At 41.1% G+C, this 20,903-nt stretch overlaps 1 protein-coding gene across 6 annotated transcripts in view; it reads left to right on the forward strand.

Moving 5' to 3' along the window:
- MTA3 (metastasis associated 1 family member 3) overlaps nt 1–20,903 on the forward strand; it is a 156,574-nt gene that overhangs the window by 12,218 nt on the left and 123,453 nt on the right. For all 6 annotated transcript variants that reach the window (XM_064164040.1, XM_064164042.1, XM_064164039.1 and 3 more), the window contains one exon: nt 13,851–13,977. In XM_064164040.1, coding sequence (XP_064020110.1) covers nt 13,851–13,977 — 127 coding nt within the window. The remainder of the gene's footprint in view (nt 1–13,850; nt 13,978–20,903) is intronic.

The raw sequence follows: 20,903 nt of genomic DNA on the forward strand, positions 1-20,903 counted from the left end.
GTGAGCACGAACCCAATGTCACCTGGGAGTCCCTGTTCTCGTCTCATCTGTGAGGAGACAAACTGTTCTGAGCTTTTGAATCCCTTTCATCTGAGCTAGCCGGAATGAAGAGTGAACTGAACTTGTGATATTCATTAGTGTAAATATTGTTTTAGATTAGATTGGACAGTTGTCAGCAATACTGAGTGAAGTAGACGGGTGAATTGTGCTAGTTTGAAGCAAGCTAGAATGTTTTGGTGAGAAGAGCTAGATTACAGGCTATGGAAAGAAAACAATGTTGATGTTGACTTCGCTCACAGTCTTGTTGAGAACAAGAAATAAAAACATTAGGTAACACTCTTCAGCACTTCACTCTTGCTCGGGCTACTGGCTGAACTGCATCTCTCTAACTTCACCCTCCATTTTGGGCTAACCCACTTTGCATCTTAAGTTCTGGCTGAACCTCTACTCTTCCTTGGGACTGGCGTAAGTTTGAGAGGGGCAGGGGGAAGGTGAAGGGGTGGTTGAGTGCCCCTCCTGGGGACTCACATTTCTTCTTGTATATTGTGCCAGCTGTAAATATAAGCTTCATTCATATTTCCAGAGCTGGCTGAGTCTAGTCTGGGTGATATCTAAAGTGTGGGGGTGCGGGGAACACCCAAACCATCACAGTAGACCCCAGCAGCTCAGTAAAGAACTTCAGAATGAATACCTACAGAGGATAACTTTGTGTTCTCTTAGTTGTATATTTGATGTGGGAAAATTCAAAATATTTATAATCTACTATTACTGAGTTACGTTTTTCTGATCAGATGATAACAGAACCAAAAAGTTTTGGTTTTGGTGTGGTGGTGGTGTTGTCATGATTCTTTTTCATCATAGTGTTTTTTATACATCAAACTAAAATGCTGTTACTCAGAAAGGGTACGTTACTGTAATCATGGTCTTTTTTCTGAAAAAAATACTCTAAGGTGAGGGACATTTTCCTGTTACTTAATACAAATCATATAATGTTTTAGAGTAAATATGTCTTTTGGCTGGAAATTTTGTTTGAAATGTTAAAAGGCTTTTGTTTTGTGTCCCTTTAGCTCTCCCAGATACCTGCTTTCTCCACAGCCTATGTTTAGGTAGAAGCAACTTTAATCGTAGAAACATCATAGAATCAACCAGGTTGGAAGAGATCATCCAGTCCAACCTATCATCCAGCTCTGTCCAGTCAACCAGACCATGGCCCTAAGTGCCTCATTCAGTCTTTTTTTGAACACCTTTGGGGACAGCGACTCTGCCACCTCCCTGGGCAGCCCATTCCAATGCCAGTCACTCTCTCTGTTAAGAACTTCCTCCTAACATCCAGCATATACCTTCCTGGGCACAACTTGAGACTGTGTCCCCTTGTTCTGTTGCTGGTTGCCTGGGAGAAGAGACCAACACCACCTGGCTACAGTCTCGCTTCAGGTAGTTGTAGACAGCAATGAGCTCTGCCCTGAGCTTCCTCTTCTGCAGGCTGCACACCCCCAGCTCCCTCAGCCTCTCCTCACAGGGCTGTGCTCCAGGCCCCTCACCAGCTTCGTGGCCCTTCTCTGGATGCATTCCAGTATCTCAACATCTCTCTTGAGTTGAGGAGCCTAGACAAATTAATGTAAGAGATAATCCATTCCATTCTACTTTGCTTTCCATATTGTTGTATTCTGCATAAAATTTCCAGGGAATAAAGTAAGACAATTTTACTTGCTTACAGGTGGTACTAGTAGAGATCGACATCTATCCTAAAGATGCTGAAATACACACTGAGTTCTTAGTTATTCTTTCAAGGGAATTGAAGTTTAAGCAGCTGCCTGTTTAGCAGGCGGTGTTCTGAACAAAAAAAAATATTGTATTGCATTGGTCTTGATATAAATATTTTGGATATAATTTAGGATCATTTGGGTGCAGTGAAAAGAAGTCTGCAGAGCTCAAGAGTTGAAATGATTTGCATCTTGCAGTAATGTGTAAGTGGCTTGGCAGCCAGTCACTAGTGGTGTCTCCCAAGTATCAATGCTGGGTCCAGTCCTGTTCAATACCTTTATTGACGATCTAGACCAGGACATTGAGTCCAGCTTAAGTAAGTTTGCAGATGACACCAAGCTAGGAGCAGGTGTCGATCTGTTGGAGGGTAGAAGAGCCCTGCAGAGGGACCTGGACATGATGAATGGGTGGGCAGAAGCCAATGGGATGAGATTTAACAAGGCTAAGTGCAGGGTTCTACACTTCAGCCACAACAACCTCAGGCAGCACTACAGGCTTTGGACAGTGACTGGAGAGCAGCCAAGCAGAGAGGGACCTGGAAGAACTGGTAGAGAGTAGCTGAACATGAGCCAGCAGCGTGCCCAGGTGGGCAGGAGAGCCGGTGGCATCCTGGCCTGTATCAGTGTGGCCAGTAGGACAAGGGAGATTATTCTGCCCCTGTACTCAGCGCTGCTCAGGCCACACCTTGAGTACTGTGTCCAGTTCTGGGCCCCTGAATTCAAGAGAGATGTTGAGATACTGGAACATGTCCAGAAAGGGGCGACAAAGCTGGTGAGAGGCCTGGAACACAGCCCTGTGAGGAGGGGCTGAGGTAGCTGGGGGTGTTTAGCCTGCAGAACAGGAAGCTCAGGGGTGATCTCATTGCTGTCTACAACTAACTGAAGGGAGACTGTATCCAGGTGGGGTTGGTCTCTTCTGCTAGGCAGCCAGCAACAGAACAAGGGGACACAGTCTCAAGTTGTGCCCAGGAAGGTCTAGGCTGGATGTTAGGAGGAAGTTGTTGGCAGAGAGAGTGATTGGCATTGGAATGGGCTGCCCAGGGAGGTGGTGGAGTGCTGTTCCTGGAGGTGTTCAAGAAAAGTCTGAATGAGGCACTTAGTGCCATGGTCTGGTTGATTGGTCAGGGCTGGGTGCTAGGTTGGACTGGATGAGCTTGGAGAGCTCTTTGAACCTGGTTGATTCTATGATTATATGGTTCTATGATTTAGTGGCTTTCAGAAGAATTTGTGAGATTGTAGTTAATTTTGTAATTGAATTTGCTTAGAAGGCCTCTTTCCTGCTTCCTGTTAAGAAAGCATCTTGTTGGTATTACTTTGTGATGAAGGATACCATTTCTCTGGATATTCAATAGGGAAAGGAGCTAAGGAATTGAAAGGCAGAGTTGGGAATCAAGAATAGGAGACCAATCTCTTGGAGCACTCAGGAGGAAGAAGGCAGCTTGGCTGCTAGATAGACTTGAGTAGTGGGTGAGCAGACTTTTGTAACTGGTCCAGTGAGATACTACTTTCTTAATCTCAAGGCTTCTTGAGATTATGTAAATATAAACTAGTGCTTGTTTGCAGCTTAATGTCCTTGGCTCTGTCATCTCTGTCAACCAACCCTGCCCGCCTGGTGAATATCCAAGAATTAGGAGAAAATTATTTTTGACCTCCCATTTGCCTTCTCTGAGGAAGATCAAAGTCTTTCAAAAGTGAATGTCGGTCAGCAAGACATTGACAGACTCTGGGTTTGCGTTGAAGATAGTGGTGAGACAAAGCCAAATACAGTTAGTCAGTTTAGGAGAATGAGTTCCAATGTCTGTTTTGCTTGAGACTTGGAATTCTACATGTTATACTTTTTTACAGTCAACTAACATCTAAACTGAGCCTCAAGGTATTCAAGTGTGTTAGGTTGCTTTTGGGGATCCTGAAGTCTGTCATTTGGGTGAGGCACACCCTAGGACAACCATTTAAGAATGGTACGGATAATAGATTCTTTAATCGGAGACAGTAGCTTTTATGCTAAGCTGTTTCTGTATTGGTGCAAGTGTCACTGTTGCTGAAATGAGCTTGAGGAATAGGCTGCTTTTTTGTGAGGAACAACATGACATTTTTCATGTTCCCTTGTCTCAGGAGATCAAGTTTTCCTCCTTTACCTGAGAGAATGCCTACAGTTCTAATTTATTTAGAGAGGAAGAAAAACTCAGAACTTGCTGACACAGAGCAGGTCCAAAATTACATCCTTGTCACCAAGGAGAAACATTTCTCAGGGCTCCCAATTATCTTTTTGAAGGGCACTTTGGGTAATCTCATAAATTGTGTTTTATTCATTTGACTTCTGTCCAAGAGCTGCATACTTGTGGATTGTAGGTATTTTTTCCCCTCAAAAGTAAGAGCAATAAAAAAAAAAAACACAGTACTGAGAAGCTTTTTGCTTCTGACATTATCTGCATTTTTTTGTGAATGGCATTTTAGAATGAGTAGTGAACTGTGTGTGTATAGTGCCTCCTTAAGTTTACTGTCAGCTCTTAGTATCATTTGGAATTATTAACTGCTGTGGCCATTCAGACTCCTCTTTTGATGCAGAATGACTTGTTATGTTGTGAATGTTAATGATCTTCTCTTAATGGAATGCATGGATTTCCAGGTTCCCTAATTTTAAGAGTTCTTAGATCCGATGGGAATACATTGTTTTTTTATTCTCACCTGACTACATATGGTCTGTATTTCTGTACGTAGGATTTTGCATGTGTAAAAATGTTGTCTGCTCTGTGCAGTTTGAATAACTGCATCTGACTTTTTTGCATGAACTGGTGAACTAACAGAACTACCTAGCTTTACCTTTTGACCTTTGAAGAGTGAATTTATCATTTTGGGCAGCAATACCTAGATAATTATTTTACTTTTTAAAAACTAAACAATATTATTTTCTGAACATGTAATTTAAAAGGCTTTAACACATTGCTGCCAATCTCTGTGGATATAAACGCAAGCTAAAGCCGGATCCAGGTTAATTCCCCACATTTGTTGTGGAGGGTGGAAAGCTGCAAAATACTGGATGGTGTTTATACTAAAAGTCATTTTAATAATTACCTGAAATTTAGGGTTTTTTAAGTTGCTTGGTTTTGTCTTAATTGCTAAAATTATTTAGTCTGTTTCCTCAGTAGGCAGGGACTTTTCATGAGCACTACTCACTAAATAAATGTTTGCATTTGAGATTTTGGTAGGAGCTAGAATTCACAGAGAGCTTCCAAAGCATTGTGTGCTCTCTGCTTCCGTGTTCTTTAGGATTCTGTTCCCCATGATCAAGTTCAAAGCCATGTATTGATGTTACTGAACTTCTGTGTTTCTTTTGATTAGTGGAAAACATGTAATTGTTATCTCCCAGCTGCTGACTTTCTTGTCTCTTTAATGTTTGTTGATTGGTCATCCCAGCGATCCCACACTCTTTTCTTGCTAACTTTCAAAATATTAGTAACATTTAAACTGACTATTGATGAGAGGTTTTTCCAGTAAAGCCATTTCACACCAGCAAGATTACTCTCAAATGGTTCTACTTTTTCTTTCTTTTTTTTTTTCTTGACTTGTAATTTTTATGACTCTTCCCACGTTTAACTCTGTTTAACTCTGTTAAATGTAACTTGCCCAAAAAAACCTCTACAGGCTCAGAATTACCATTTCTGTTGAGTTTGACATGCCCAAACCACATGGAATATCAGCGAGTGGTTGTGCTATTTGTTAATATGATTTCTCTGTTTGAGCAATACTTTTTCACCTAAGCTACTGTTTCTAATCCTGTCTGAGCAAGAGGAGTTCTGTAGTGTGGACTTGCTTCATTTCTGATTTTGATGTGCTACAGACACGCTTCTATAGGAATTCAAGAGATGTTTTATACTAACAAAGGAGAGAGAATTCCTCTGTGCAAAGCAAGTTTTAGTGGTAAAAAGTGCAGGACTGTTTTTTTTTTAAAATCTGTTTTACATTATTAAATTCATAAAAACTTAGGAGAGCTAAGTAGTTTATTTTGGCTGTTGCCCAGTGTCTACATACACCTTTTTTTTTTTTTCAGTGTGTAAAATGTCTTCTCTGTGCAGATGGCATAGTTGCTGTGTAGTGCACAGAGCACTATGTATACGTACATCCAGGGCCTTTAGTACACGTGCATTTTCTGCTGGTACAACAGGTTAAGTATCTATGAAAAAACAGCCCATTTTTGATATGCTGAGTTGTCATTTGTTTTTGTTTCTGTGAAGGATTGTGATAGTGATATATGCAGCACTGAAGAGAGTAATGTTTCAGTTTTCTGGTTTAACTGTGCAGCCTTGTTTTGGCTTAAACCAGTGCAGAAATTGTTAATATTGATAGGGTCAGTGTCCATTCCTATAAGGTGCTGTGGCCGTTTGCTATGTGGTCCTTTAGGCCAGATCCTTTGACTGATACAGATGGTAGCAGTGAAGTCCTGGTGCCATTATTCTCAGTAGGGCCTCAAGGATGCAGTTTCCTAGGATCACAGAAACATTCCACTTGGGAAATATCCTCAAGGTCACCAAGTCCAACCAATACCCCTACACTGCAAGAGAAAGGGCTTTGGTATATGGACAGCTTTTATATTTATACTTGTCTTCCAAGGGTGACTAACTTCATATACTTCAATGATGTTCTTCCCTTTTTCAATATTTTAAAATTTTCACTTAAGAGGAAAAAATGCCAGGGTCAGAATACTGAACATTAAACATGTCTGAAGTGAATAAATGGTATTATTTTGGGATGTTTTGCTTGATGTGATACCAAACCTGGCATTTGAACATGTTGTCTAGAGAACAAAGTACTGAGGGTAGAAGAAAAACTTTGTTGATTGCCTTTATTTCTATTTATTAAAAAAAGACAACCATCCAACCAAAAAAACCCACAAAAAAGAGACACCAACCCCCCAAAAAAACCACTAGGCAACACCCCTCCCAACCAACCAAAAAACCCCAAAAGGCCACCAAAAGACCTCTAAATGGCATATGTATTCAAGATCTGACTATCTAATACAATGTGTTCATTTTTAATATGTGTTTATTTTTATGCCTTTGTGTTGGTTGTTTGGATGATTCCCCCCCCACACACTGGCATGGGAATTAATAGATAAAAGAAAACCTTGTAATTTAAAGTGATACATACATTCCTTACATTCACATCTCTTTATACTTTTCTCAGTTCATGTGTCTAGTTTCTATTAAATAGACTCTTAAGATCTCTGTACATGCATCAGTGAAATAATATACCCTGAAAGATAACTCTCTAGCATAGTTGAAGATAGGAAAAAAAATGTTTTAAGTCTTACACAGACCATCAGAGTGGATGAACTCCTTTTCCTGCTTATTTTGTCAGGTCTCTGAAGAGGAAAACTCTTACCATGCTGGTATTCAGCAGATATTATCTGGGATAACATTTTTCTCATTTAAAAAAATCTTGCTTTTATGTGTTGGAGTTAAGTTTACTTGAGAATGGGATATACAAATTCTTACATTTCTTTCCCCCTACCCTTCCTTCTCCTTTCTGAAAAAAACCCAAACAAAATCTAGCTCTCTGGAAAGAGGTGCTGTAGAAGATAACTACGTTGTGTTTTATAAGCAGATCATACGCCATTCTGAGAAGGGGCAGGAAGGTGCTTGCACAATCTGTGCCTTTTCATCTCTGCCAACAAATTTTGAAAATCTGTTTACCTATTCTTGAAGATGTGAATTGTATGTTAGAAAAGCTTCTCTAAAGCTCTGTGGCTTTCTTTACAGTGAAAGAAGATGCCAGGGTAGATCTTAAATGTGGACTCCCAGTTCTTAGAGAAAACCTAATGAGATTTTTGATGTGCTTAGTTCTCTACGTGATATATTTAACAGTAAAAAAAAAAATTACACTACCTTTTTTTAAGGAGAGGCAACTATACAGCTTATCTAACTACATTAGGCACATTTGTTGCCAATTCTAAAGGAAAAATCGTCTGGTAATAACATGATACTATGAATAGATTTGTATGGAAAAGAGGAAGATCCAAGTGATGGGAAAAGTTAACAGCATCAGTCTCATGAAAATGGAAGATACAAATTTCCTTTTCTCCAAGTGAGGTCTAACATTTATTCCTGCAGGCTGCATGGCGTTGTTGGAGACAAGCCTTGTTATTTTGTAGAGTCAGGATAGGTTAAAAAAAGTACTTCTTGGGTACTTCCCTTCACACACTTTTGCTGTGTGGGTAGTCTGCCAGCCTGGATTTGAGGGTACAACAAAAACTTTTGACTTAATTTCCTACTACAAATCTAAATGTGTTTACGCTGGAAAAATTACTAATTGACTTCTGATTTAGCAGATGAGCTGGGTACCAATAACTGGACATTGAAACTATTTGTCAGATTGCAAATAGCTGTGTCTGCATCACAACCTATTTAAAGCAGCACTACGCAAGACTGTTGCTTCACACATCCTTCAGCAGGTTGCTACAGTTCATACAGGTGCACACATGACTGAAAACATTTTGAGCCCTGTAACAGAGTACTTGCTCACTTGGAAGAGTTAGGAGGAATGTGTGATACACAAACTAGATAGGAAGGAGAAAAGGGAAAAAGATTCTAGTTTAGATTTATGATACAATGCTTTTCCTACATGTCATTATTTTCAATACTTCTATGGAATGCTTTTCTTCTGTAGTGTTCTCATGAACTTGTTTGCATTGCTGGGTAACAGCGTTCAAAATACTACGTGTTTGTTTATTGCATTTATTCGTGTCACATTTAATTCATTAAGATACATTTATTGATGTAGCACATCATGATTCATGCTACTTAAAGGTAATCCTTCTCTGCCTTCCATCCACATGCTCCTTCCTCTCAAAAATCTCCAAAACCAGTTACTTAAAAAACCCATCCATTAAGCTTTGGAAGGCAGAGTTTTCTGGTAATGAAAACATGAGAGTGTTATCCAGTTGCTTTTAACTTACTCTTGTCCTGGAAATTCTTAATGTGATACTGTACTTGGAATTACTCAAAGGCTTTTGCATGATTTTAGATTTTTTTGTTGTTTATTACAGAATAGGTGTAGCATATTAGTATTTAATAGCTGTACTGTGTAATTTATTTCTTTGTTTTGTGACCTTCTTCAGAAGAAAAAATAAGGTAGTGTAGGAGAATCACCTGGATGAATAACCTAGAGGCCACATGTGTAGCTGTGTTATCCAGTGGGAATTAAAAATACACCTCTTCCCCGTAAACACAACTGATCAGTCTTTTTTTTTCCCTACATACAGAATTGTGACGCTTTTAAGTGACTTAACAATCGCAGCAAGCTGTACTTTAGATTTCTAATCCTATCTGACAGTAACAACAAATACCTGATTGATGTTTTATATTGTAGGAGCCGTCTGAACATTGTACTAACAGATGTGGTCTGAGTAAAGTTAATTAATACAATTCTTGACAACATAACCATGTATACATGATTAAACTCAAAGTTGATTAAACTGCATTATTACCACACTAGAGGATTAAATATCACAACTAGATTGGTACAGCACAATGTGTGGCAAGAGGCCTTGCTCAGGTGAAATGAAACTTCCCACTGAAGCTGCTTGCTTCATTCACTGTCTGAATAGAGTTATTTGAAACATTAGACTTAATGTTTGTCTTTTGTACTCAATTTACCAGGAAATAAATTTACTTCCTCTCCCCAAAATCTACATTTGTAGTTCTTACTGTTGTAGCATCTGATTACCAAATACTTACTTGATGGTTTTGCCACAGACAGCTAGGAGAAGAAGGACTTACAGATGTCTTTTCATTTGATGTATGTGGTAAATGTGCTGCTCTTCAGCATTCGCAGCTTTTTATCTGTAGGTTTTAAAATATGTTGATGATGTCTATGACTTATCTAGTTTTGGACTGAGCACAGAAGCAAAAGGCAGGAAGGAAAAAAACATAGCAATTATTTAGAAACTGTTCAGAATGTAAGTATTAGTCACATTCTTTGGATGGAAATTTAGACTGATCTAATAAAATTTTAAAGAGATTTTAACAAACTTAGTGAAACTGCTGTAACTCCACAAACTCTGGTAGTGATCTAAATCTCTCCATCTAAGATTGCATAAACTGGGTGCAGATGAGCTGTGGTTTCAAAATTGGAAACAGTTGAGTTTAAGAAGGAGGAAGTTAATGCTCTTCTGTTTTTTGTTACACAGATGGGTTTAATTCAGTGTTGGTCCTAGCTGCTGTTGAAAGGAGTGGTCTTAGAATCATAGAATCAGTCAGGGTTGGAAGGGACCACAAGGATCATCTAGTTCCAACCCCACCTTGTTGCCGTGGGCAGGGACACCCTACCCTAGATCAGGCTGGCCAGATCCTCATCCAGCCTGGCCTTAAACACCTCCAGGGATGGGGCCTCAACCACCTCCCTGGGCAACCCATTCCAGCCTCTCACCACTCTCATGGTGAAAAACTTCCTCCTCGCATCCAGTCTGAATCCACCTGCCTTCAGCTTTGCTCCATGGTCTTTTTTTTTTCACGTCTTGTCTTCTCAACTGAAATGTTATTCCTGCTTTTTTTGCTTTGTGCCAGTACTGATCTGGAACTGATCAGCATTAAGATACAACTAGGTGACTAAAAACTAATTGTATAATCTAAGTCAGGGTGGTGGTGAAGGGTTCATACTGCATGTGGAGTCCCACAGGGACCTGTCTGTCAGTGGCTGGAGCTTGTAATGTGCAGTCTCATTACATTCACAAGTGACACCATGCTGTGGGTTGATGACCAGGTGATACACTTCAGAGAAGTGCCATCAGGCAGAGGTTCTTTAAAAGCAGAAGGAATGGTTGGTTGAGAACTTGAAGATATCCAGGAGGAACAAATGCCAGATCTTGAGCCTTTGAAGGCAGAGTCACTGGTGGGGATACAGGCTGAGGACAGAGAAGCTGGGAAGGCAGCTCTCAGAAAAGGCCTTGTGGGTGCTGGCAGACAGCAACTCCCTGTCAACAAGGTTGACCAGTTACCATATCACCAGGCACATAGCCAGTAGATTGAGACAAGTAATTATCCTCCCTTATTATTGGCCACTCATTGTGTTGCATCTGGAGGCTTGTGGTGCAGGAAAGTTGCTGATGAACTCGAGCAAGGTTAGTGGTGGCCACCATGACAGGCACTTGTTCTGCTAGGAATGGCTATAGGAACTGAGCCTGTGCAGTTTGGTGAAGAGGTGGTGTTACAGTTCAAAACTGCTAAGTGTAAATAAAAGTTTTCTAAAGAATATGAGTGTACTTTTCTCCCTAATCTTGGAACAATGGCTATTGTGTATGTCATCACCATGTTGTTCCATTAAAATACTTGCTCACTCTGAGGCCTTACTTTATTTCCCTCCCTGAGTGCTGAAAATGTGCTTAGCTTAGTGTTAATTTATGATATCCTGCAGGTATCTTCCATGTCACTCCTTTTGATAGGAGTAATGTCTCCTTGGATGGCAGATTAAATTGATAATGCACTGCAAATCTGAGTAGAAAAGGTGAAGAGATTTCTAAAAGTACTCAAAGTTCATGGACCACTTTTCTTCTGATGGGGGTTAAGGCCTCATCTGTGCAAAGCCCTGGTTCGAAAGCAACTATCTAAAGGTCCATTCAGATGTAGAATTCTTTGTATTGCTATCAAGCAAATTTAGTTTTCTCATGTAGTTGTGCTACCCAGTGTTTCTTTTCCTGGTGCAAGTTTGTGTTACTGCTGGGGCAAGCTACTACTGTTTTACTAAATGTTAATCCTACTGTTAACATTTATTTTGGTTAAAAGAAAGTTAAAAGAAAATTGTAGAATTATCCTGGTGGTAAGTTGTACTGTATTAAGAGTGAAACTGTTCTATGGCTGGATGTATTTTGTTCCACTTAATACTGAGCTTCTCATCTTAGTAAATAAAACATTGAACTTTTATTTCTGAAAATCCACCAGAAGAAGTTACATTGATTCATATTGAGGTTTGGGGTGTTTTAAGAGATGTGCATAAGAGAGATGTAATTTCAGCTTCGAGGTCTTGGATCAACACTTACTTGGCATAAATAGGATTAGTACAATAAATTTTGTGGGTTTTTTTAATTGCATTTTCATGTGAATTTTTACTCTGAGGGAGCTATTAAGATACTTGAGTGTAGTTGTATTAAACTGTTTTAAACTCTGGAATATCATCTATGGCTCCCTGAAGCCACTTCAAAATGACACAAGCCCTTTCAAGATTACCTTGCTTCAATATTTTTCAGGAAGGAGAGAGGGAATTTTTAGCCAGCTGAGAACTTTGGACCTGTGGAATACTACAGGCAGTACACTAATTTAAAAAACAAACCCCGAGCCACTACAGCAAGCACTGGCATGTCTTGGTACTTTCAGAAGAAATGTTGATGCTTGATCTTTGAAATACAAATGCAACTTGTAACGACCACTTACTGCGATTAATAGTTGCAGCTATTAATTGCTTGAAACATAAACTTTTAATATTTATTTATATTTTTAATTACTTAAGAAATATTTTGCATTTAAATCTTTATTTATTATTAGAATTTTAGATGCCAGTGTGATTCTGAGCTGACTTGTAGTTTGACGTGAACCTATATGTGTATTAGGTGAGGCTGTGGGCCAGCAGATGTGAGACTGGGGGAACTCTTGATTTCATTTTCTTTTTTTTCTTTAATATCCCCATAAACCATTCCAAACAAGGAAGGCAACTGAGACAGCACCTACAACAGGATAGACTTTATGTGGGTGGAACTGGGTTTGAAGAAGTGGGTTACATCAGAGTGCATTGTTTTATTGCTTTTGTGGAAAGAACTACTAGAAGTGGAATGAACTACACATGGGCACAGTTAAAAAAAATTCCAGTCCTGTGTTTAGAGAGAACTCTGGTTGCCATGAGAATGCAGATAGGCTTCATTTTGAGTTAGTGTCTGTAGGTTGTGAAAATGGTTGTTGTTGAAAGAGAGAGGGAATGGGGTGATCTGTCTCAGGTAGTTAGATGAAATACTACCTAATGCTGAGGTTTTCTTGTATAATTTCTGAAGCATACTTTGTAAAGTACATGAGATAGGAAATTACCAAATATTGGAGAAGTTATAAAAGTGCTAATATTTTCACGTACAGTATTCATGGAGACTTCCTATCCTTTCTTGGAAGCCACAGCAGGTATAGGTTCAAGTTCCATATGTCCTAAGAATCTGCTAGAAAGGCAGATAACATTCATAAAGATCCTGGGGTAGCCATTTAGGAAGACTTGCCCTCATATGACATGTCAGCAACCACTGTGTACATTGCTGTTTAACTCTGTGGTGAAGCTTTCTAGTATCTGCTTCTGTTTCTTTCTTTGTGGTCCTAGTTTACTGTTTTGTTTAAATCTTTTAAAGGAATGATTCCCTTGATTTTATGAACAGACAGTACTACAGAATTCCAGATTAGATTAGCTATGATAACTGAAAATATCCCTCAAAAAAGGTATATGATTAGTGATTTGCCATTGGAGATTTTGTCTTTGAGGTCACGTAGTGCTGTTTTGCTTAAAACAGAAATTATTTTAAACCTTATTTAAATATAAAGTATATTTGTTGTCAGTAGCTAGTAAGTTTAACCTGATGAAAGGCAGTAGGCTTTTTCAGTTTTCTTAGAGTGCATCTTGGCAGTCTTAGGCTGTAATTGTTCAGTAGTTTTCTATTCATAGGAAGTGTGCTTTCCCCAAGACTTGGGTAAAAAATTCAGTAATAGCAGTACTAGCCAAACCAGACGTGGTCAGCAAGCAAGGGGTTCTCTCAGAGGAGAGGAAAAAAGAAGACAAGAATGAAAAATATTAAAGAATATGAAAAAGGAATGAGTAGTCTTGTCAGGATTGTTTTTAACAGCTATGTTAAAGACATCAATGCAATGTACAGTAGGAGAGGAGCACATTTTTTTAAAGAGGTATAGAATTCAAAATAATAATCTGTCAAATTACATAAACTGTAGTCTTAAACTCCTCTTAGTACTTCAGAGGGAGGTTGCAAAGAGTTGGGGGGGTATGTCAAGTGAAATGGCTGCAGTGGTATTATGCAACACAGTTAATTTCAACCTACGCTCTGCTTCTCTGCAGAAGAAGTTGAAGAAGAGTCTGAAATTACAATTGAGATTGATTTGACTGATAAACAGAAACATCAACTGAAGCACAGAGAGCTCTTTCTTTCTCGACAGTATGAGTCCCTTCCAGCAACACACATCAGGTAAGAAAAGTAGATGATCGTTTATCCGTATATTCGATTGAGGTAGGTTGCCTGCCAGTAGTACCTACTATGATTGATTAATGTTGATTTATTAATTTTGAATTTTTGAAAATTAATAAATGGTGGAAATTTATTTATTGATATGAAATCTCTCCAGAAAACTTATTTATAAGGTTTGAACGCACAGCTGTGGTTATTTACACAAAGAGAACAAGCAGTTTAAATAAGAAAAACTAGCAATGTACAAACTATTTAAACTGGAAAGAGTTTCAGTATGCCTCTTGCCCTTTAGAGTGACTTGAGAGACTCCTTTTGGCTGAAGCAGAAGGCACAATAGAGTTAATTAAAGAACCAAATCAGAATTTAATTACAAAGGGACTTTCTAGAATATTAACTCACCAAATAGCATCTCCAGATTTCTGGGGCTGCATTATAGTCCCAGAGAGTACCCAAACACGTGGAGGGGTTGCTGTCAGTGGTTTGGTAGCCACTGAAGGCTTTGGAGTTTTACCCAGGGCTCTAGCAGCATGCTGGGGTTTAGATGGTCTCTGACCTGGTCTTTGTTCCTTCCAGGGCTGACAATATCTTGCTGGTGGCTAATTCTTGCCTACAGCCGGAGGCACTTAACACCTCTCCCTTGTAAATTGAGCATGGCAGTTTCCAGGTGGACAAGCTTGAAGCGTCAAAGCTTGTTGTTACACAGCAAAGCTGGTCTGAAGCATGGCAGCATAGTAAAACGAAGCAGGGCAGAGCACGTGGCAGAGCACGTGGCAGAGCAGAGCACCATGAGGCAAAGCATAGCAACAGATGTTGTCAGAGCAGAGTGCATTGCTTTGCAGACTTGCTTACATTTATCATTTGCTCAAATCATGGCCCATTTGCCCACAGAGATTCACAAGTCAGAATGGCACTTTGCCAAAACTGACCATATTAGGTGAAGCCAGGGCTTGAGAAAACATGAATCATGCATAAACAAGTGTATGTACTATGTTTACCACTGCAGAGTAGACTTGGTGGCTCTAGGCCTTTTGTCTCCTTTCCCACATTGCTCCCCCCTTCAGGGGAAGAGATGGGCAGGAGATCATACTTGGCTGAGACAAGACATGTAATAGGCCTATATTGGCCTTTCACAACAGTAGCCCACCTTTATCTTCCAAAAGAATGTGATTGATCACAGGTGAGTTGTCCCACATTGTCCCATGAACAGCTTTAGAAGTGCTTTTGATTTTTCCTTCTGCTACTTTATGTTTGAGCCTTGGATCAGACAAGTGGCTCAGAGCTCTGCCTTTGCAGTTTGAGCATCAGTTCCATTCCTACTTTGGAGGAGTTGGGGTTTTTTCCTTCTTTGTTTTGTTGGCCAGAGGAGCTTTAATCATTTAGTCTGCCCAAGGAGATGACAGATAGGTTTGGATAGGAGACACTCAGTGATCTGCAGTTTAGGGCTGCATTCATGAAAATAACATTACCCAAACTTAATTCAGTAAATGTGACAAATTAATGATTTGAGTTTGGCTAAAGGTTGCAAAAGTATTTTGAGTATTGTTTTAAATTGTTCTAATGTAGGAAGAGGTTTGCTAACGCTTGAAAGGAGTTTGTTGGTTTGCTTCTGTAAATGAGGTGAATGCTCATGTCATCTTGCTTTTGTCAGTCAAGCAAATCCTTTTGTGTTGAGGAGGGAGTGACCTATGTACCTAGAAATGGAGAAGAACGAACACAGTAACAGGGAGAAGTGTAGTAAGTGTAAAACAAGGGCTCCTACATTGCATTCTGAAGGAATTCCTGTTTTCTTCAGCTGCTCTCCAACATTTCAGACTATAAATTACTAGAAGCTACCAAAAATTGGAGAAACACTTCTTCTGTGTGTTTCTCTCTCATTGGCAAATACATGGCTTATCTTTCTCACTGCCATCACTAAAACTGGAAACTGGAAATTTTTCATATTAATTTCTTGTGTTTGATTCAACTACTTGTTCTCTGACTTTGAGAAAGTAATTTAACTGTCAGGTCTCTGCTTCTCCAACTAGAGCACAGAGATAATAATCTTCTGCAGTTTCTCTTACTCACTTTGACATTTAGCTACTGAAATAAGGTTTTCTGTTCGTAGAGAGATGATTACACAGAAGAAGTATCGTAAATGTCTTCTTGCCTCACAACTCAGGAAGCAAGTACAGTAGAGTTTCTTCAGTGCATATTTCACAAAGAAACCTGAGAAACATGAGAATTCATAGTACATGATGCTTTGCACAGCAGGCAAAAGCAGTGATGACTTGCATCTACTTCTCAGAATGCTGTGGGGCTGTGCTGCCATGTGTTACTAGGACCTTTACCAGGCACATTCTGGACAAGCTTTATGTGGTCTATTGACATTATAGCAGTCTTGACTATTAGAAACAAGAGGGAAAACAAACTGTGGTGTATTTGTTATATAGTTTTTTAGCTTGCTGATGTTCACAATCTGTAGTTCTCAGTAGTTTTTGCAATTTTTATTCATTAGCTTCTCATGTGAAAGAAATACTGTGAAGGTGGTACTTTATCACTGCTCCTGAATATCCTTTCATGCATATTCCACAGCCTTTTTGGGTGTGTTTCAGTGTTTGACCACCATCGTGCTGAAAATTTTTATTCCTGTCATCTAACTGGGATTTGACTTGTTGACATATACTGTCCACTGCCTCTTGTCCTAGCCCCGTGCTTCTCTGAAAAGAGTCCAGCTCTGGTTTGCATGTCTCTTCATTAGCTAATTGAAAACAGCATCAGGATTTCTCACCTCAGTTGTCCTACCTTTGGAGTGAACAAATCCAGTTTAGTGTAATCTGCAGAATTGCTGAGAGTGTATTCAGTTAACTTATTGAGATTCTTGATGAAGATGTTAAATTGTTGGCCTGAGTGTCAGCACTTGGAGGATGCACCCAGTGCCCAACTGCCACCTAGACTTTGTACCACTCATCTTCATCTATAGAGCTAGCAGCTACTCTTGCAGTGAGTTCATGTAGCTCTATTATCTGGGCCTTTGCTCTTACCACAACACCCACAGTTCTAGCCGCTAGGTACAGTGGAGAATGGAGATCAGTTTTCTCAAGAGTAAGAATACAAAAGCTCGGTCACTTTGGAAGGAGAAAACTAAGTATGATTTTAAAAGAATGGAGGGGACAACCATTTACAGTTGCTTTTGGTAGTTATGGATCACAGTATCATCAGGGTTGGAAGAGACCTCACAGATCATCAAGTCCAACCCTTTACCACAGAGCTCAAGGCTAGACCATGGCACCAAGTGCCATGTCCAACCTTGCCTTGAACAGCTCCAGGGACGGTGACTCCACCACCTCCCCGGGCAGCCCATTCCAGTGTCCAATGACTCTCTCAGTGAAGAACTTTCTCCTCACCTCAAGCCTAAATTTCCCCCGGTGCAGCCTGAGGCTGTGTCCTCTCGTTCTGGTGCTGGCCACCTGAGAGAAGAGAGCAACCTCCTCCTGGCCACAACCACCCCTCAGGTAGTTCTAGACAGCAATAAGGTCACCCCTGAGGTCCTCTTCTCCAGGCTAAACAATCCCAGCTCCCTCAGCCTCTCCTTGTAGGGCTGTGCTCAAGGCCTCTCCCCAGCCTCGTCGCCCTTCTCTGGACATGCTCAAGCATCTCGATGTCCCTCCTAAACTGGGGGGCCCAGAACTGAACACAGTACTCAAGGTGTGGTCTAACCAGTGCAGAGTACAGGGGCAGAATGACCTCCCTGCTCCTGCTGGCCACACCATTCCTGATGCAGGCCAGGATGCCACTGGCTCTCTTGGCCACCTGGGCACACTGCTGGCTCATGTTCAGGCGGGTATCAATCAGCACCCCCAGATCCCTCTCCGTCTGGCTGCTCTCAGCCACTCTGACCCCAGCCTGTATCTCTGCATGGGGTTGCTGTGGCCAAAGTGCAGCACCCTGCACTTGGAGCTATTGAATGCCATCCCATTGGACTCTACCCTTCTGTCCAGGCGGCCAAGGTCCCGCTGCAGAGCCCTTCTGCCCTCCAACTCAATCACATCTGCCCCCAGCTTGGTGTCGTCTGCAAACTTGCTGATGACTGACTCCATGCCCTCATGCAGATCATCTATGAAGATGTTAAAGAGGATGGGGCCCAGCACTGATCCCTGAGGGACACCACTAGTGACAGCTGCCAGCTGGATGTGGCACCATTCACCACCACTCTCTGGGCTCGGCCCTCCAGCCAGTTCCTAACCCAGCACAGAGTGTTGCCATCCAAGCCATGGGCTGACAGCTTAGCCAGCAGTTTGCTGTGGGGGACAGTGTCAAAGGCCTTGCTGAAGTCCAGATAGACCACATCCACAGGCCTCCCCACATCCACCAAGCAGTCACCTGATCATAGAAGGAGATCAGGTTGGAGAGGCAGGATCTGCCTTTCCTAAACCCATGCTGGCTGGACCTGAGCCCTTTGCCATCCCTCAGGTGCGCTGTTATCACCCCCAAGATAACCTCCTCCATCAGTTTCCCTGGCACTGAGGTCTGGTTGACAGGTCTGTAGTTCCCAGGTTCCTCCATCTGACCCTTCTTGTGGATGGGGACCACATTGGCAGTTTCCAGTCTCCTGGGACCTCTCTGGTGAGCCAGGACTGCTGGAAAATGATGGAGAGCAGCTTGGCCAGCTCAGCTACCAGCTCTCTCAGCACCCTGGGATGGATCCCATTTGGTCCCGTGGACTTGTGGGTGTCCAGGTGGCTCAGCAGGTCCTGAACTAATTCTTCATGGATTTCCAGGGCAACACACTGCTCCCTGACCCCATCCCCCAGTTCAAGAGGCCTCTTGCCCTGAACTCCTCCCTCCTTACTGTTGAAAACTGAGGCGAAGAAGGCATTCAGGACCTCAGCCTTTTCTTCGTCATCAGTTATAGTGTTCCCCTCCTGGTCCAGTAAGCAGTGGAGGCTCTTCTTGCCCTTCTTTTCAGAATTTATAAATTTACAAAAGTGCTTTTTATTATCCTTCACAGAGGTGGCAGCCTAAGTTCTAGCTGGGCCTTAGCCTCTCTAATTTTTCTCCTACATAATCTGGCTACCTCCTTAAACACGTCAGGAGAAGCCTTCCCCTCCTTCCAGAGGTGATACACCCTCTTTTTTTCCCCCAGTTCCTTCAGGAGCTGTTTGCTCATCCAGGCTGGTCGCCTTCCCCGCCGGCTCATCTTTCGGCACATGGGAACTGCCAGCTCCTGTGCCTTCAAGAGCTCCTGTTTAAAGTAGGTCCAACCATCCTGGACCCCTTTGTTCTCAAGGACTGCTGCCCAGAGGACTTTGGAAATAAGTTTCTTAAGCAAATTGAAGTTTGCCCTCCGAAAGTCCAAGGTGTGGATTCTGTTATAGTTCCTCCCTACCTCCCTGCATATTGAAAACTCCACTATCTCGTGATTACTACACCCCAGGCAGCCTCCCACTGTCACATCTCCTACCAGCCCTTCTCTGTTGGACAGCAGCAGGTCAAGCTGAGCTTGATCCCTAGTAGGCTCACTTAACAGCTGGGTCATGAAGCTGTCCTCCATGCACTCTAGAAACCTCCTGGACTGCCTCCTCTCTGCTGAATTAAGTTCCCAGCAGATATCTGGCAGGTTAAAGTCACCCACAAGGACAAGATCTGATCTTGAGACAGCCTCCAGCTGTTTGTAAAATATCTCATCTGCTTCCTCATCCTGGTTGGGTGGTCTGTAACAGACTCCAACCAAGATGTCAGATTTATTAGTCCTCCCTCTGATTTGATCTTGAATTTTTGCTGACATCTTCAGACAAGAAGAAAGAATGCTGAATTTGGTTGCCTTTCTGCTTGTAATGTAAGGGAATAAAGCAACTTTGCCTGATGTGGTATAACTTTATTTAATATTTACTAATGTACTTTTACTGCGTTTATTTCAGTTATGTTTTTTAAACTGAATGGCAGAGGAAATTGCAGACACCATGACTGAGATTACTTATGATTCACAATTACAGAATACAGTTATGTCTCATACACCTGATGCCACCTCTTTATAGTTGAAATGCAGGTTAAATTTGACGTACAATAATTTTGAAGCTTTTTGGTTTGTGGTGTTGAGTTTTGAAATTTTTAATGGAATTTTTTTGGATGTTTTGTAATTACTGAAATACAGTTTATCCCTTATTCTCATACTTTTATTTTGCTATATATGGTGTATGTAACTATCAAGATATGCTATGTTTTGTTAGAAAGATTGGGAATTTCACGATGTCTTCTTGTTTCCCTTTTACATTAGCTGTTGCTATGCTGTTTTAGTAGCTTTAGGAAGTAGTTTAGTTTTGGCACAAAAAAAGAATAGTGCCAGATGTAGAAAATATTTAGAAGTGAGTAGTGTAGCAGTACTTTAACATGGCAACACTGCCTTTGTGGACACAGTGTTCCTGCAGTGGAATGTGTTCATTGCCTAGCTCAGTGCAGCACCGTTCTGGAATGATGGCATGTGGTACAGTACAAGACTTGCTTTTCAGGTTACAGGCGAAGTCATTCCCTCCCAGATCTTCTCAAACTTGTGCATTTAGAAGCACCCTACCAATGAATGATCTCCCTTCTTCCCAATCCCTGTGTGTCACAGATCCAGTTTTTCCCAGGTTGTGTAATCTCCAGATGTCATTGTAGCAGAGTATGCTGCCAGCCAGACTTAGTGAACACTCTTCATTCACACAGTGAATGCACCCAGAATTCATGCAGATGGCTCCTGTAAGCAATGCCAGTCTCTGAGAGTGTCTGAGTTTAGCCAAAGTGCTGTGTATTTAACTTGGGTTTTCCGAGCCTTGGGCATTACCAAATACAGCATTTTTGTAAAAGTTGCCATAGAAGTTAAACAGTTTGCCAGGGTTGTAAAGTTCACCATAAAATGTAGCACGTGGTGAAATTCTAGAATTTAGAGCTTAGGCTGCCACAGCTGTTAA

The sequence above is a fragment of the Pogoniulus pusillus genome, chromosome 25 (genome assembly GCF_015220805.1).
Source record: "Pogoniulus pusillus isolate bPogPus1 chromosome 25, bPogPus1.pri, whole genome shotgun sequence".
Taxonomy (NCBI): Eukaryota; Metazoa; Chordata; class Aves; order Piciformes; family Lybiidae; genus Pogoniulus; species Pogoniulus pusillus.